Raw genomic sequence first — 15,515 nt, 5'->3', positions numbered from 1 at the left:
ACAAGAATCACTTTGCTGTGCACAAGAGAAGAAATGAAGTGTGTAATCCCTTAAATTAAATCTTGCCTTCAACATAAGACAAATGAGTGTGGAACATAAAGTCATCACTTCGTCTCCTAAGTGAGCGATGCACCTGAGAACTGTGGACAGGTTCATGCTGCACATTCAGTTATCCATTCGTACTTTCAATAGATATTTACTAGATGCCTTTTATGCGCCAGGCTCTAGGAACACAGCTGTTGATAAGACAAGAACCTTGCCACTGTGGAGCTTATATTTTCACAGGCGTGACAGTCATCAAGTAAATTATTGAAAGACATAATATAATAATTTCAAGTAATGGCAGAAAGCTAGGAAGAAAAATAAGGGAGGATAAGACAAGAGAGTAAGGCGCAGATTAAGTTTTTTTAATATAGCCAGGGAAAATATGAAGGGGCAACTGAGCAGAGTCAGGACTGCTATGGAGGGGTGAGTCAGGTAAACATCTGGGAGAAAGATGCCAAAGTTAAGAGTGGCGACTGGTAACTTTCCCTGCCCATGTGAGTAATAAGACTCCATGATTTTATAATTGTACTCCGTAGGAAGATATTTTCCTGAGTACAGGTGACAAAAAAGCAAACTGAATTTTTACAAAGGCGTTGGTTAAACAAAGGAGAAATGGGTAAATGTGCACCAGACATTCCTGTTTGGGAGTCATTCTCACAAACTACAAATACATAAAGAGATGCCTGCTGTGTGAATAAGAATTCTATCCAAAGGCTGGCGGGGGAAAGAGGGTCCCAAAGGCCCTGAGGGCGGGGCAAGCTTGCCGGAGTAGGAATGGGAGCTAGACAGTGGCTGGAGGTGGCACAGAAGTTCAAGCAGAGATGATGATGGCCGGGACTCGGTGGGTGACAATAAAGCTGGTAAGATGTAGTCTGATTCTGAATATGTTTCTCTTGAAACATAAGTAGACTGAACATGCATCCAATGCTCAGAGCTGCCCCTCTGCTGCACCATGCACTGTAAGAGTTCACAACAGCTCTGATGGGGACACGTGAGGCTTACTTCACAGGGTGAGGCTTAGGTTAATCATGTGGCTCCTGTGTTTCTGGGCTCTCTCTGCCCAACACGACCACAAAGTCTTAGCGGCTCCTTTACCACTGTGCTCAGTTTAGAATGGTGCAATCTCACTCTTAACCAGCTCAATGACATCAAACCTCCATCTTGAGCCGTATGTTGCTTTATGTCTCGCAGGCAATTGGTTCAGGTCAACTGGGTACCAGAATCACCTTTTTCACCATCACCCTATACTGTTCCCCCGACTTTGACGAGCAAATTGGGGTCCTCCCTACTTGGGGAAAATATCATGATATTGTTAACTCTTTGGCCAGAGGCCTACCTCCAAGATAACGAACCTTTAGCACACCAACAAAATATCACCCAACTCCATTAAAATGTCTAATAACGTCAGATTCATTATTGTATACACTTTGACGGTATTAAAGCAGTTTGTGTACTTGCCAAGTTTGCCATTTGTTTGTCTTTGTGCTGCTCTCCACACTCGGGTGATTTTTAGTGAGTCGCTAAATCATGTCTTACAGGTAATATGTACCTGTACATACTATTAGCGATCTAAAAAATTATTTTATATTGGAGTATAGTTGATTTACAATGTTATGTTTGTGTCAGACGTTCAGCAAAATGATTCCGTTATACACATACATATATTTATTCTTTTTTAGATTCTTTTCCCATATAGGTTATTACAGAATATAGAGTTCCCTGTGCTATACAGTAGGTCCTTGTTGATTATTTTTTACATATATAGCAGTTGTGTGCTCAGTTGTTCAGTTGTGTCTGACTCTTTGCAATCCCACAGACTGTAGCTCTCCAGGCTCCTCTGTCCATGGGATTTTTCAGGCAAGAATACTGGAGCGGGTTGCCATTTCCTCCTCCAGGAGATCTTACTGACCTAGGGATGGAACCCATGTCTCCTGGGTCTCCTGCACTGACACGCAGATTCTTTACCACTGAGCCACCAGTGTTCATATGTTAATCCAACATCCTAATTAATCACCCCTCCCCACCTTTCCCCTCTGGTAACCATAAATTTGTTTTTTATGTCTGTGAGCCTGTTTCTGTTACATAAATAAGCCCATTTGTATCATTTTTTTAGACTCCAAATGTAAGTGATATCGTATGATATTTGTCTTTCTGTCTTGCTTCACAACTCCGTATGATAGTCTCTAAGTCTATCCATATTGTTGCAAATGGCATTGTTTCATTCTTTTTTATGGCTGAGTAATATTCCACTGATATCTTCTTTGTCCATTCATTTGCTGATGGACACTTAGGTTGCTTGCATGTTTTGGCTACTGTGAACTGTGCTGCAATGAACACTGGTGTGCACTGTAACTTTTCAAATTATGGTTTTCTCTGGATACCTGCTCAGGTGTGGGATTGCTGTATCATATGGCAGCTCTATTTTTAGTTTTTTAAGGAACTTCCATAGTGGCAATTAGTAAATTTTAAAAGTCCTTCTTTCATGTCAGGATTTTATATGGTCAAAGGAAAAAGCACTGTTTCTTTAAATACATACAGAACCATGGGATAAGAGAACCTGAGGAAGACTCTAGATTCACCCATGGTGGTGGCTGTCAACCCTGGTGGCCATCAGAATCATCCAGAGAGTCCCCTCCCGCCACCAGACAAATTACATCAGAATCTCCACAGGTGGGACCTGGGAGTCTGTCATTTTCAAACCCCCCAGAAGATTCTAATGTGTGGCCAGGATGGAGAAGCACTGATCCAAACCAAGTTCCCCTCTGGGACCCTCCTGCTTATCACTTTCAAATGAAAGAAAACAAGATCCAGAGAGGGGAAGTGACTTGCCAACGGTAAAGCCAATTTGAGGCAGAACCACAACTGAAAGCCAAGTTTCCTAATACCCTGTTCAATTTGCACTTAGCCCCAAGACATGGAAGAACGGAAGGAACAGGGAGGGCGTCACCAACCGCAGTCCTGATGATGCTGTCACCGAGGCTTTACTTCTCTTTTAATTCCCCACCTTCTGTGTTCTGCCCTGACTGTCAGGCTAGTCCAGCTTGCAGCAGAGTGATGCAGAAAGCTGTGCCAGGGTCTTGCAACAGCACCAGTGTTCATTCTGACAGATCCAGCTGACAGATACTCTTTCATCTTCCAAGGAGAGCCATTCTAGGGAGCGAGCATGTAACTGAAGACATCACTAGACAGGCTTAAAAAAAATGCTCTATGTCTTCACATGAATAGCCTTTGACTTACTAGTGCCACATTCAGGCACTTGATCTAAGAGAATCATGAATGTCCACCCATTTTTCGGCACATAAAGATGTCTACAGCAGCACTGTTTAGGTAGGGGCAAAGTAGAAACATCAAGGAAGTTTCAACATGTGCCTTTAAATTTTAAAAAGCTATAAAAACACATGTAATAGATTCCCAGTTTGGTAAAGGGAAATATGTAACCACAAAGTGAAAAAACACTAGAGTTGAGTGAGTAGCTGAATTACTGATGGTTATCTTCCTTTTTTTTTTAATGTCCTATATTTCCAAAATTTTCTACAAGGCATATGTCTTTCATTTTAAAATATATACATATACACATGGATATTACAGCTGTTGCTGTTGCTAAGTCGCTCCAGTCGTGTCTGACTCTGTGTGACCCCATAGACGGCAGCCCACCAGGCTCCCCTGTCCCTGGGATTCTCCAGGCAAGAACACTGGAGTGGCTTGCCATTGCCTTCTCCAATGCATGAAAGTGAAAAGTGAAAGTGAAGTCACTCAGTCACATCCGACCCTCAGCGACCCCATGGACTGCAGCCTACCAGGCTCCTCCATCCATGGGATTTTCGAGGCAAGAGTACTGGAGTGGGGTGCCATTGCCTTCTCCGGATATTAAAGCTACAGGACAATAAACATATCCACAGAACTGTATTTGGTTACATTTTTGTATACCCTGATCCTTTTGCTTGTTACTAATATGTCTTTTTTCTCCTGAGATGAAGGGCATGAACCCGGCACTCACTTCATGTCATATTCTACAAGATGACTCAATCATTTTAACAGGAGACTCAAATTAGAATCCCCCTGACCTCATTTAAACAAGTTAAAAAGCTAAGAAAAAAAAATTTTAGTGTCATAAATATTTTTTCATGAAATGAGAGCAGCATGTTAACAAGAGTCCATCTTTCCAGTCTGATTTAACAGATCTTAAGATTTACTGAGCACTTTCCATGCACCAGGGATCACGCTAAGCTTTGGAACTTTACCATGAGCAAAAAGCATCTAAAAGCCCTCCTTCTTGTGGCCCTCACATTCTGGAGGGAAAGACATGCTAAGGATAAGTAAAATGAAGCAGGGAGAAGAGCGGCGTGTGCTGGGGGGAGAGAGGGGGGATGCTGCCATTCCAAACTGAGCAGCTAGGGAGTCCCTTGGTGATGAGGTCACGGAGAAGGGGCCTTAGAGACGCAGCCAGTGCTGCTTATCTGGGAGGAAGAACATTTCACACACCTTGGTAAATAAAGGAGGCAACGCTTTACTAAACAGAGGGGAAAACATCTTTCCTTTTCCACCACTCTTTGGGTCACTTGGAATTACATGGAAGTATAATCAGTTCATGGCTACAGAATGGTCAGATGAATGGCTTCTGAAGAAAATGAGGATCAGGGAAAATAGTTATGGGAGAAAACGGCAGTTGTACACTGACAAGACCTCTGAAAAAATCCCAAATTCGCCTTTTCAACAGTGCTTACTGGCAGATTGTGTGTGTTAAAAAAAAAGTTATGATGGAGAGATACCAGGCTGAATTGGTTAAGAAAGACAGTATTTCCTGGATCTTGCCTAATATATATGCTCATTATATAGTTTTGCCTGGACATGAACTAGCCACACATTTAATTCAAAAACACTTCTTTTTCAAATCTCTGTCATGAAATATGGGACTTCCCTGATGGCCCAGAAGGTAAAGAATCCACCAGTAATGTAGGAGACACAGGAGATGTAGGAAAAGATGTTCCTACCTCAAATACAGAAAAGCCTAACAATCCAATATATAAGCTTTAATTTTATGGCAAATGATTCTTATTTCTACTGAAAATGATTTTCTAAATACTGCTGTATCATGGAATAGATAAGACTTTTTAAAAAATGATACCAGTAGAAATAAATTTATAAACAGTGCTTTTGAGGCAATAAAAGAAATTTAATTTTCTTCTCATATAGAAAAATAAAAGAACTAGATCAAATCATAATCATTAATATTTTTATTTCACTCTATAAAGCACACTTATCCTATCATGAGTTAAATGGCCAAGTGACTAACCTCTCAAAGTTTAAAATAAAAGATTATAGTGCACCTATAGACAAGGTTTCCATTTAATAGAACCACTGTTATTGCAGCTCAGTGGAAGAACAATCATACAGCACAGGCAGCTTTATTTCTCTGGTTTTATATTACCCACAAACCCTCCAGAGCTGACATAAAATGAAAGTCAAATTCTATTCAGATTAATTCAAATTTAGCAACTCAATTTACATGATAAAATACACAGAATTTCAGCATCATTTCAGTCACTCAGTAGTAAGTGAAGGTCCTCCTTTGAGTATATACAAAGTGAAGTATCTCTTCTGAGGATAAACTGAAGACTTTCAGGGGCTATCAAAATATTAAGTTCTTTATACACCAAGTTTCATGTCCAAAAAAATCCAACAATTATGGTCAAGAGCTTCTTTTTCAAAAGCTGAGACTGGTTTCTAAACACATTTGCATTGCATCAGAAGCATAATCATTCCTTTCTAAGAAACGAGAAGAATGAATTATAAAGCGCGAGGCTCTTATGAACCTTTCCAAATTTCACAGTCATAAAATTCCTTCCGTTTTGAGAAGCCAGGGGATTTTTAAGAATAGAAGCATCAGGAGAGATGAAGACAGGATTCTTACTATAGATTAAAAGGTAAAGGCAGGATTTTATGATCTGAAGTCAGTAAACAAACCATACCGTTTCTTGAAATGCCCAGACCATATTAAGTTACAATTGCCAATAATGTTATTTAACACTGACACTAAATTATGGCTTTTAGTAAGAGAGTCGGGAATTTCTGGCTATTCGCTATCCACCTGCTAGCAGAGAGACAGGTGAAGAAGTACAGTTGAGCACCAAATAAAGACAAAAATACTAAGTAGGGCCGGTGAGATTCTTTTGGCCTGGGAGATTAAGACCAGGCATAAATGGTAACTTTTCCATATATAGCTTAAGAGGGAAATGAAATGGAAACTGAGGCTGTTAAGAAGTTTAAATTTAGAAATGATAGAGCATCAGGGGCTCTCAGGCTTGGGAAAACCCTTTGGTCATCCCCCATCGGAACTCTGGGCATAAATCCTGTGTTCAGTTCCCACCTGGAGGCAAGAGCAGGTTTCACCTCCCAAGAAAACCTCTTCCATCTCTCAACAGCTCTAACTTTATAAACTGCTTTTTCTCCTTTGCTTAACCAAGTCTGTGTTCTATAACTTCTTCTCACTAGTCCTGGTCTGTCTCCATAAAGCTGAGGCTCCAAATACAGAAGCCTCAGGGCTGAGGCATGGGGCAAATAGGAGCAGGGCAGGCCCAGAGCCAGGACACCCACAGTGATGGGGCCTTGGGCCGGTTAACGGGCACACTGTTCATCTAAACGGCCAGTCACTTCTCTGCCCAGACACGGGGCCCTGTCATCAGATCTCATGAGGAGTCAGAAATGTGATTTTTAGTAAAAGTATCCTGTTTTTTTTTAATGTATAAGGAATAAACTGTGGTGTTCAAACAGCTCTTGACACGCAACTAATCCAAACTTCTCTATTTATAAGTGAGAAACCTGAGGCCCTGGATTGAAAGTGACGGATCAAAGCCAAATGGTTAATCAGAGGTTGCCCTGGAGGAGGGCAGCCCCAACACAAAATCCCATCTCTCCCGTCACAAAAATGCAGTCTGCAAGGCCATGTGTATTGGGCTAGTAGATGTGCTGGAGTATTCAGAAATGAGAATCAGCTTTAGATCACTTCCTGTCTCCACTATGAAGTCACCACTGTCCACAGCTAGTTTGCAGGGTTTGAGCAACAGCTACAAGCACAGACTCAGGAGACAAACTGCTCAGGTTTGTAAGCCTGGGTCCATCACTTACTACCTGCAGAGTCAAGTCACTTCCTCTGTCTAAACCTCAGTTTCCTGATCGGTGCAAGACAGCTGACAACAGTACCTATAGCTCAGCGTGACTGTGGGAATTAAATGAACTGATACACAAAGTGCTTACAACATGCCTGACACACAGTAAGCAGCGCACAGGCAGTATTATTACTACCCAGAGAGAGGGCTGCCATATGCTGGAGAGGGGTAAACGCATTACTTAAAGGAAAATGTAGAACAAAACGACACAAATATATCCTAAAAATAAGAGTTCTGCAATAAATTCAAGCAGCTAATTACTTCACAGAGGCTGTAAAGGAAGGCTTCCACACTTACAGTAAATGCAGCATGGACCCACACAATAAAATCTTAGCACCCACCTACACAGCAAAGAGCCTCAATAAATCTCCTACATTTTTTCCTCCAACCTTGGAGAAGGCCCTAGAATACATGAGATATACCCCACTCTGGGCTCCTCCTCACCAAAAGCTGAGCTTGTTTTTTGGATGGTTACTGCAACTATCTCCTCCCTCCCTCCATCTCTAGGTTATTACTAGGAATCCAGTTTCTCAACAGTTCTTCCTAGATGACTGGATGCTTAGTTTTCTCCTTTCCCTTTAACTGTGTACTAGCAAAAGACAAAAACATAGCAAACACACTCTTCAAAAAAGTTCAAAAGGAAATGCATGATTTCTCCAACATTGTAACTCGGACACTCACCGCCTCCACACACTTACAGATGTACCATACAAATACAATGTTCACCATATAAATATATACAAACTCTACATAGGTACATCTCATATTTCTCTGTTGAGGCTTCAATTTAAGTCATGAGAAAGCACAATTACAGGAGGAAAATTCTCAAATGTTCACCCACCATCAACGGGAGCTGGGACACCCAGTCTCAAGTCATAGAAACCACAGAGAGAAATTGGCATGACAGCTCTGACATCTAAAGCAGAAGAGGGTGAATAAAGAGCTCTTTACTAAGGCTGCCAGGGCCACTGTGAGCCCCTGGGGGTCTGGGAACCCACAGAGTGGTTCCTGTCACCATTCACAATGCCTATAAGGGTACACATATTGACAGCTCCTGCCAGCTACAGACACAAGCACTGTACACCTATGAATTCATTTAATTTCCATAACCACCACCTGAGGCTCCCCCATTTCACAACTGAGGAAACTGAGTTCTTGAGAGGCTAATTTGCTCAAAGATCCACAGTGAGAAAATAGCAGAGCCAGGACACAAACTTAAGGGGCTGGTGAGAGGCCGCATTCCTACTTACCACTTCCCAAAAAAGCCTCTGGGCTTCCCTGCTAGCTCAGATGGTAAAGAATCTGCCTACAGTGTAGGAGACCTAGGTTTGATCCCCGGGTTGGGAAGATCCCTTGGAGAAGGAAATGGAAAACTACTCCAGTGTTCTTGCCTGGAGAATCCCATGGACAGAGGAGCCCGGTGGGCTAACAGTTCATGGGGTCGCAAAGAGTCGGACACGACTGAGTGACTCACTCAATACAGCCTCTCGAAATTGCTGATACCACTTCCCTCAGAGTATACTTCAAGTTTCACAGCCAGCTGAGCAGCTCCGAGGAGATCATTTGGGCCTGGCTGCCTTTTCCTGTACCTGGCAGAGTAACTGGAGCTCTCTGATGGAGGCTGCATTCCTACACAGCTTTTCACTCAAGCCCTGCTATTGCTGTCTCACAAAGCAAACGTGGGGAGGAGCTCTTAAGCACTGAAGGTGCAGTTCCTCATATTCTTTGAGAGGAGGCATAGAGAGTCTTCTCTTCCCAACTGAAAGAGGTAGAGCTCTTTTTACTTACTAACCTCCTTTCTTCTTTTGGGGCTTCCCTGGTGGCTCAGACGGTAAAGTGTCTGCCTGCAATGCGGGAAACCCGGGTTCGATTCCTGGGTTGGGAAGATCCCCTGGAGAGGGAAACGGCAATCCACTCCAGCACTCTTGCCTGGAAAATCCCATGGACGGAGGAGCCTGATAGACCACAGTCCATGGGATCACAAACAATTGAGTGACTTCACTTTCTCCTTTAAGATAAACCATAGTTGAGCCGAAGAAAACAAATAATGGTGAGCAAGGGGGAAAGGAGCAAAATGAAAAGTAGAGAAATAATTGCTTAGTTTCTAAGTCTTATCCGACTCTTCGCAACCCCATGGACTGTTGCCAGGCTCTCCTCTGTCCATGAGATTTTCCAGGCAAGAATATTGGAGTGGGTTGCCGTTTCCTTCTCCAGGAGATCTTTCCAACCCAGGGATGAAACTCACATCTCCTACTACAATATTGTAAGCAGATTCTTTACCTCTGAGCCACCAGAGAAAGAATTAAGATGATGTTAAAAAGTAACTTTGGGGCTTCCCAGGTGGCTCAGTGGTAAAGAATTCACCTACCAATGCAGAACTGCAGGAGCCGTAGGTTCAATCTTTGGTCAGGAAGATCTTCTGGAGGAGGAATGGCAACCCACTCCAGTATTCCTGCCTGGAAAATCTCATGGACAGAGGAGCCTGGTGGGTTACAGTCCATGGGGTCACAAAGAGTCAGGCATGACTGAGTGAGTGAACACACATGCAAAAAAGTAACTGCCAGTCATCAGGGACAGCGTATTAGATATACTAGACAGCATATGCAAAAGCAGAGACGTTCCTCTGCCAACAAAGGTCCGTCTAGTCAAGGCTATGGTTTTTCCAGTAGTCATGTATGGATGTGAGAGTTGGACTGTGAATAAAGCTGAGCACCAAAGAATTGATGCTTTTGAACTGTGGTGTTGGAGAAGACTCTTGAGAGTCCCTTGGACTGCAAGGAGATCCAACCAGTCCATTCTAAAGGAGATCGGTCCTGGGTGTTCTTTGGAAGGAATGATGCTAAAGCTGAAACTCCAGTACTTTGGCCACCTCATGCGAAGAGTTGACTCATTGGAAAAGACTCTGATGCTTGGAGGGACTGCGGGCAAGAGGAGAAGGGGACGACAGAGGATGAGATGGTTGGATGGCATCACTGACTCAATGGACATGAGTTTGAGTGAACTCCGGGAGTTGGTGATGGACAGGGAGGCCTGTGTGCTGCGATTCATGGGGTCACAGAGTTGGACACGACTGAGCGACTGAACTGAGTCATCAGGGCCATGCAAAGGAAAATGGCAATGAAGACACTACTTCACGACCACCAGGATGGGCAAAATCAAAGAGAATGACAAGTGTTGATGAGGATGGACAGAAACTGGAACACTCCTACACTGCTGGTGGAAATGTGAGACGGTGTTTCTTTGGAAAACAATCTTACAGCTCCTCCAAAGGTTAAACCAGACAGTTGCCATATGACCCAGAGGTTTCACTTCTGGATATGTACCCAAAAGAAACGTCCACACACAAACTTCTACATGACTGTTCACAGCAGCATTGTGTACAATAACCAAAAAAATACAAAGAAACTATGCGTCCATTATTTCATGAATTTTTAAAAAGTGGTTCAGTTCAGTTCAGTTCAGTCGCTCAGTCGTGTCCGACTCTTTGCAACCCCATGAATCTCAGAACGCCAGGCCTCCCTGTCCATTACCAATTCCCAGAGTTCACTCAAACTCACGTCCATTAAAACATGGTATATACATACAAAGAAATGTTATTTGGCAACAAAAAGCAGTGTAGTACTGATACACGCCACAGCACTGATTTCGAAAACAGTAAGCTAAGTGAAAGAAGTCAGTTACAGAAAAACCATATTACTTGATTCCACTCACATGAAATGTCCAGAATAGGCACATGGGGACAGAAAGGAAAGGACTGGGGGACTGGAGAGTAAAATGAGGAGGAAAAGCCAATGAACGCGGGGTTTCCTTTAGGTATCAGTTGTGAGGGTTCTACAACTCTGTCCATAGAGTAAAAGCCATTAAGTCGGCCACAGGGGTGAGGAGGAAGAATGAATTGGGAGAGTAGGATGGACATAGGCACACGAGCCTGTGTGAAATAGATAGCTAGTAAGAACCTGCGGTCCAGCTCAGGGAGCCTAGCTCAGGGCTCTGTGATGACCTAGAAGGGCGGGATCGGAGGGTAGGCGGAGGCTCAGGAGGGAGTGGATCTATGTATACGTGTGGCCGATTCACTTTGTTGTTATAGCAGGAAGTAACACAACATTGTAAAGCAACTAATCCCCAATTATATATATATATATACATATATATATATATAGAGAGAGAGAGAGAGAGAGTGAATCCTGTGCTACATAAACTCTCTCTCAAGAAACCAGTAATATTTTAAAGAGATTTTTTTAAAACTGATTACAAACTAAAGCTACTAATCTATCCCAGGAGAATCTGGGTCTTTGTGAATGAGAAAACCATAACTGCAGAAGTGTCAGAAACCCCAAATCATAAGCCAGTAAAGAAAAATCAGAAAGGCAGGCTCTATGGAAAGGGAAAGGGAAAATGACTTCCATTAACTGAATTTCAAGACAGTGGGTGTGACAGTGTCACATCACCCCAAACTCACAGCTATTACATGATGGGTTGTGTAACACTAAATTCAGACTTTCTCCTCACCTGAAAGCGATCAGTGCCAAAAATAAAGGATCTGGAGGAGAGGTGAGAATTTTTTTAAAATGTAAAGGCTGATGTTCACCTTTTGGATACTGAAGCAAAAAGTTCAGGAATGTAAGGAACGCCTGATATATTGCATCCCATGTTCACAAAGTAAGACTATCTGATCTAAAACATAAACCTAAGATACGTTTCCTAAGATACAACGGAGTCAGAATTCTGAATTCAACTAGAGAAAGTAAAGCCTTCAGGTTCTCGAGCTAAGTGTCGGAGCAGCACTGGCACAGGTTCAGGTTCAGGCAGAAGAAGTTAAAACTGAAAGGTTCGCCAAGCTACCAGGTCATAGTTCTCCTTATAATGAGACTTTAGCAGCCATCAATGCAGTCGCTGACTAAAATGAATCCAGTCCCTTAATGTGGCAATACATCAAATGATAATATGGAATTCTCATGGCTATTAGCAGTGACAATGTGAATGCATTTTTGGAAACAAACAGCTAACAGAGAATTTCCTTGACATTTTTTAGTCTAAATTTCAAACTATTACCAAGGCCTTTATTTATTCCCACTACATCTTAGTCAAGCATCATTTTGTGTGGAAAATCCGCTCACTGCTTCCTATAAAAACAGATGAGCCATTAATTGATCCAGTGTGTTGGCAGTTCTTTTTAGACAGAAACAAATGATGCCTCTTAACTTTGTGTTTGAAGCTGAAGAATCTGATTTCATGCACATGCAAAAAAAGAGACATATTTAAAGGATCCTGCAAAGGCGACTAACAATCTTCTTGAGGTAAAGAACAAAAACAAAAACCCCTCCTTCATGCTCTCCTCATTGAGGTTTAGATATTAAATATGTTTCCAAAGATCTTTTACATGATTGAAAATGCTCTTCCACAGTCCTCCAAATCCTCGACTATCATAAAGTTTACACAGGGCTCTTATGATTCAAGGTCAGAGTATAATCTTTTTCACCTACAAAACTGTTGAGCTCAATAAAGTATATCCTCAGTGCTCTATATTAACTTTTTAAAGACGTTAACTGCCCCTTCCTCCCTTTCATTCATTCATGCATAGCATTATTTTTTACCCTGAGTTAGAAATACTGTGTCCAACTCTGTGCAAACCCATAGACAGTAGCCAACCAGGCTCCCCCATCCCTGGGATTCTGCAGGCAAGAACACTGGAGAGGGATGCCATTTCTTTCTCCAATGCATGAAAGGGAAAAGTGAAAGTGAAGTCGCTCAGTCGTATCAGACCCTCAGCGACCCCATGGACTGCAGCCTTCCAGGCTCCTCCATCCATGGGATTTTCCAGGCAAGAGTACTGGAGTGGGGTGCCATTGCCTTCTCCGGAAACTTCCTCACCCCACCTGTTTGCAGCAGGGTTAAATTCCATGTCTGTAACAGCTGATGCTGACCACGAGGGGCAAACCCACTGTATATTTCCCTAATAGGTGACAGGAGCTCTGGGAATGAAAACTTGTCCCCAAAGAATGCATCCCTCCTCCAATGTGGCCAAAGCCTGCTACTCCATTTCAGAAGCATAACTGTTTAATTTCTTTAAAAGCCAGATTTTAATAATGTCTTTGATCCGGTGACTCCAGTAAGAAAATGAATCTGCCACTTCCACTCCCTGCTACTCCCTCCCCGATGCCACAGCCTCAAACCCAGCTTCTGGCAAAGAGGGGGCAAGGTTCTAGAGGAGCACAGAAACAAGAAGTAACCCAGAACTCAAGGAGGCGAACCTGCTAAAATGAGCTGCTTTTGCTAACAAACCTGGAGAGGACTTTGCTGTTCCTACCAAGGAAGCACTGTTATGTCAGGCACACGGAGAAACAGTGCGTCTTAGGGCAGTCATGGATTTCCAGTCTGGGCACCCTGCGATCTTTACGAAAACCTTATTATTTCTACCGTGAAATCTCCTTTTCGCCCTAAAGGAAACCTTCAGCATACTTAACCTCCCAGGCGGGGGGCAAGGATTGCAATACTAGAAAAGCAGGCGTAACTTTATGGCCACTATGCTCTTGTTGGCTTGTGAAGGATTCTTGATCATTTACCATCGTGCCTGCCTGTCAGCCTGTCCGGATGATAGCTTGGCAGAGCACAGGATTTTCAGTATTATTTATGACGTGCGTCAACCCAGCGGGTGGCGCGGGGTGGGGGTGGGGGGGCGGACTCTTAATCTCCCACGAAGAGCTGAAACCCTGAAACCCGACTTGAGCAAGTTGGCGGTGGCGAGCGCCAGCATCAGTAATCCTACCTCCCTCCTGATACAGAAACGCCGGCATCAGGAGTATACCTGATGCACACACAGAAGATCAGATCTCCGGGTCCCAAACAGATGCGAGGCCACTCACTAGCCCAGAGCAACATCCGAGCCCTGCCCGCCCCCTCCTCCCCCCTCACGCCCCACCTTCCAGATCCTCCTCGGAAAAGTTAGGCCCCCTCGGCCAACCCCTGTCCGAGTGGCTCTGTGTTAAGTGGAACGCACTCCCTGGTCCCCCAATGCAGTGAGTCCTCTCTTTGCAAATCCCACGAAGTGACGCAGAGCGAAACTTAGTAGGTCTAGGCAACAGAGACGCGTCTTTAGCAAAGCACAGACTTCCCAGAAAGGAGCGAGGAGGCAGGCGCTGGATCCTTCTCGGCGCCTCCACCCGCCCCGGGCTCCCCGCCCCCGCCCCGAGCCCGCCCGGAGCCCGCTTACCTGCGTGGGGCATGGTGATGGTCTCGTTGGTGTTGGAGCCCACGTTGAAGATGACCACGGCGGAGGCGTTCTGCAGGAACGCATTCCGGATCTTATCCCTGTAGGTGCAGTTGCCCTTGGGGATGAGGGCTATCCAGTTCTTGCCGTGGGCCGGGGCGGCGAACTTGGTGTTGGGGTCGCAGGCCAGACGGTCGTGGGCCGAGCTGGCCATGACCACCTCCCCGCGGGCGTCCTGCTTGGGCGAGTGCTCCCCGTAGCGCCCGCACTCGCTCTTCTCGGTGTGCAGCTCGGTGGCGGTGGTGCCGCCGCCCAGCGCCCCGGCCCCGGAGTCCGGCGCGGGCTCGGCGTAGGTGATGTTCACGAAGGCTGTGTACCATTCCTCCTTCTCGGCCACGGTGAAGTCCAGGCAGACCAGATGCACGAAACAAAAGGAAAGCAGCCATGTTGAGAGAGCCAGGCTGCGGCACGCTTGGATGAGAGACATTGCCATCTTTATCCGCCGGGGCCCCCTCCCCGCCCCCCGCGCGCTCCCCCGCGCGCCGTCCCTCCTCCCCAGCCCCGGCCAACCCCAGGCCGGCCGCTCGTCGTTGTCCTCCTCCTCCTGCTCCTGCTCACTCCCGGGCCCGGGGGGCCGCGGCCGGGACGCGCAGCCGCCGCGGAGACAGGATTCGGAGCGAGCGGATGGCGCCGGCCCCTTCCCCTTTCAGCCGGAGCGTGGCGGTTGCATCTCGCTTCGCGGGCGCCGGAGGGGCGCGGGCGGAGGGGGCGCTCAGGGTTTGCGGCGGAGTCCGGCTGCTGAGCGTCCTGCTCCTTCGCCCCGCTTCTCCTTCTGGCATATGGGTGGCAGGGGGCCCGGGAGTGTGCGGGGTGGCGCCCCGGCGCCCTGCAGCCCGGGCGGGGACGGGCGCGGCTGCTCGGAGCCCGGGGTGCCGGCGAGGTGTCCCGGTCGCCGTCGCCGAGCGCTGGGGCGAGCGGGTCCGGCAGCGGGCGCGGCGGCCGCCACTGCTGTGCGCCGGGTCCCTCGGGCTGTCGGCACTCGGCTCCTCGCTGGCTGCGCCCAGCACACACTTGCGGCGGGAGGGGCCGGCTCGGGG

The 15,515-nt window shown here is 45.5% G+C and overlaps 1 protein-coding gene across 1 annotated transcript in view; it reads right to left on the bottom strand.

Annotated features, from left to right (window-relative positions):
* Positions 1 to 14,911, bottom strand: part of RNF150 (ring finger protein 150) — a 271,800-nt gene extending 256,889 nt beyond the window's left edge. Inside the window, exon 1 of the mRNA XM_068990255.1 lies at positions 14,422 to 14,911. Coding sequence (XP_068846356.1) covers positions 14,422 to 14,911 — 490 coding nt within the window. The remainder of the gene's footprint in view (positions 1 to 14,421) is intronic.
* Between the last annotated feature and the right edge of the window lie 604 nt (positions 14,912 to 15,515).

The sequence above is a fragment of the Capricornis sumatraensis genome, chromosome 17 (genome assembly GCF_032405125.1).
Source record: "Capricornis sumatraensis isolate serow.1 chromosome 17, serow.2, whole genome shotgun sequence".
Classification (NCBI taxonomy): Eukaryota; Metazoa; Chordata; class Mammalia; order Artiodactyla; family Bovidae; genus Capricornis; species Capricornis sumatraensis.
This window is presented reverse-complemented; position numbering and strand designations above follow the sequence as displayed.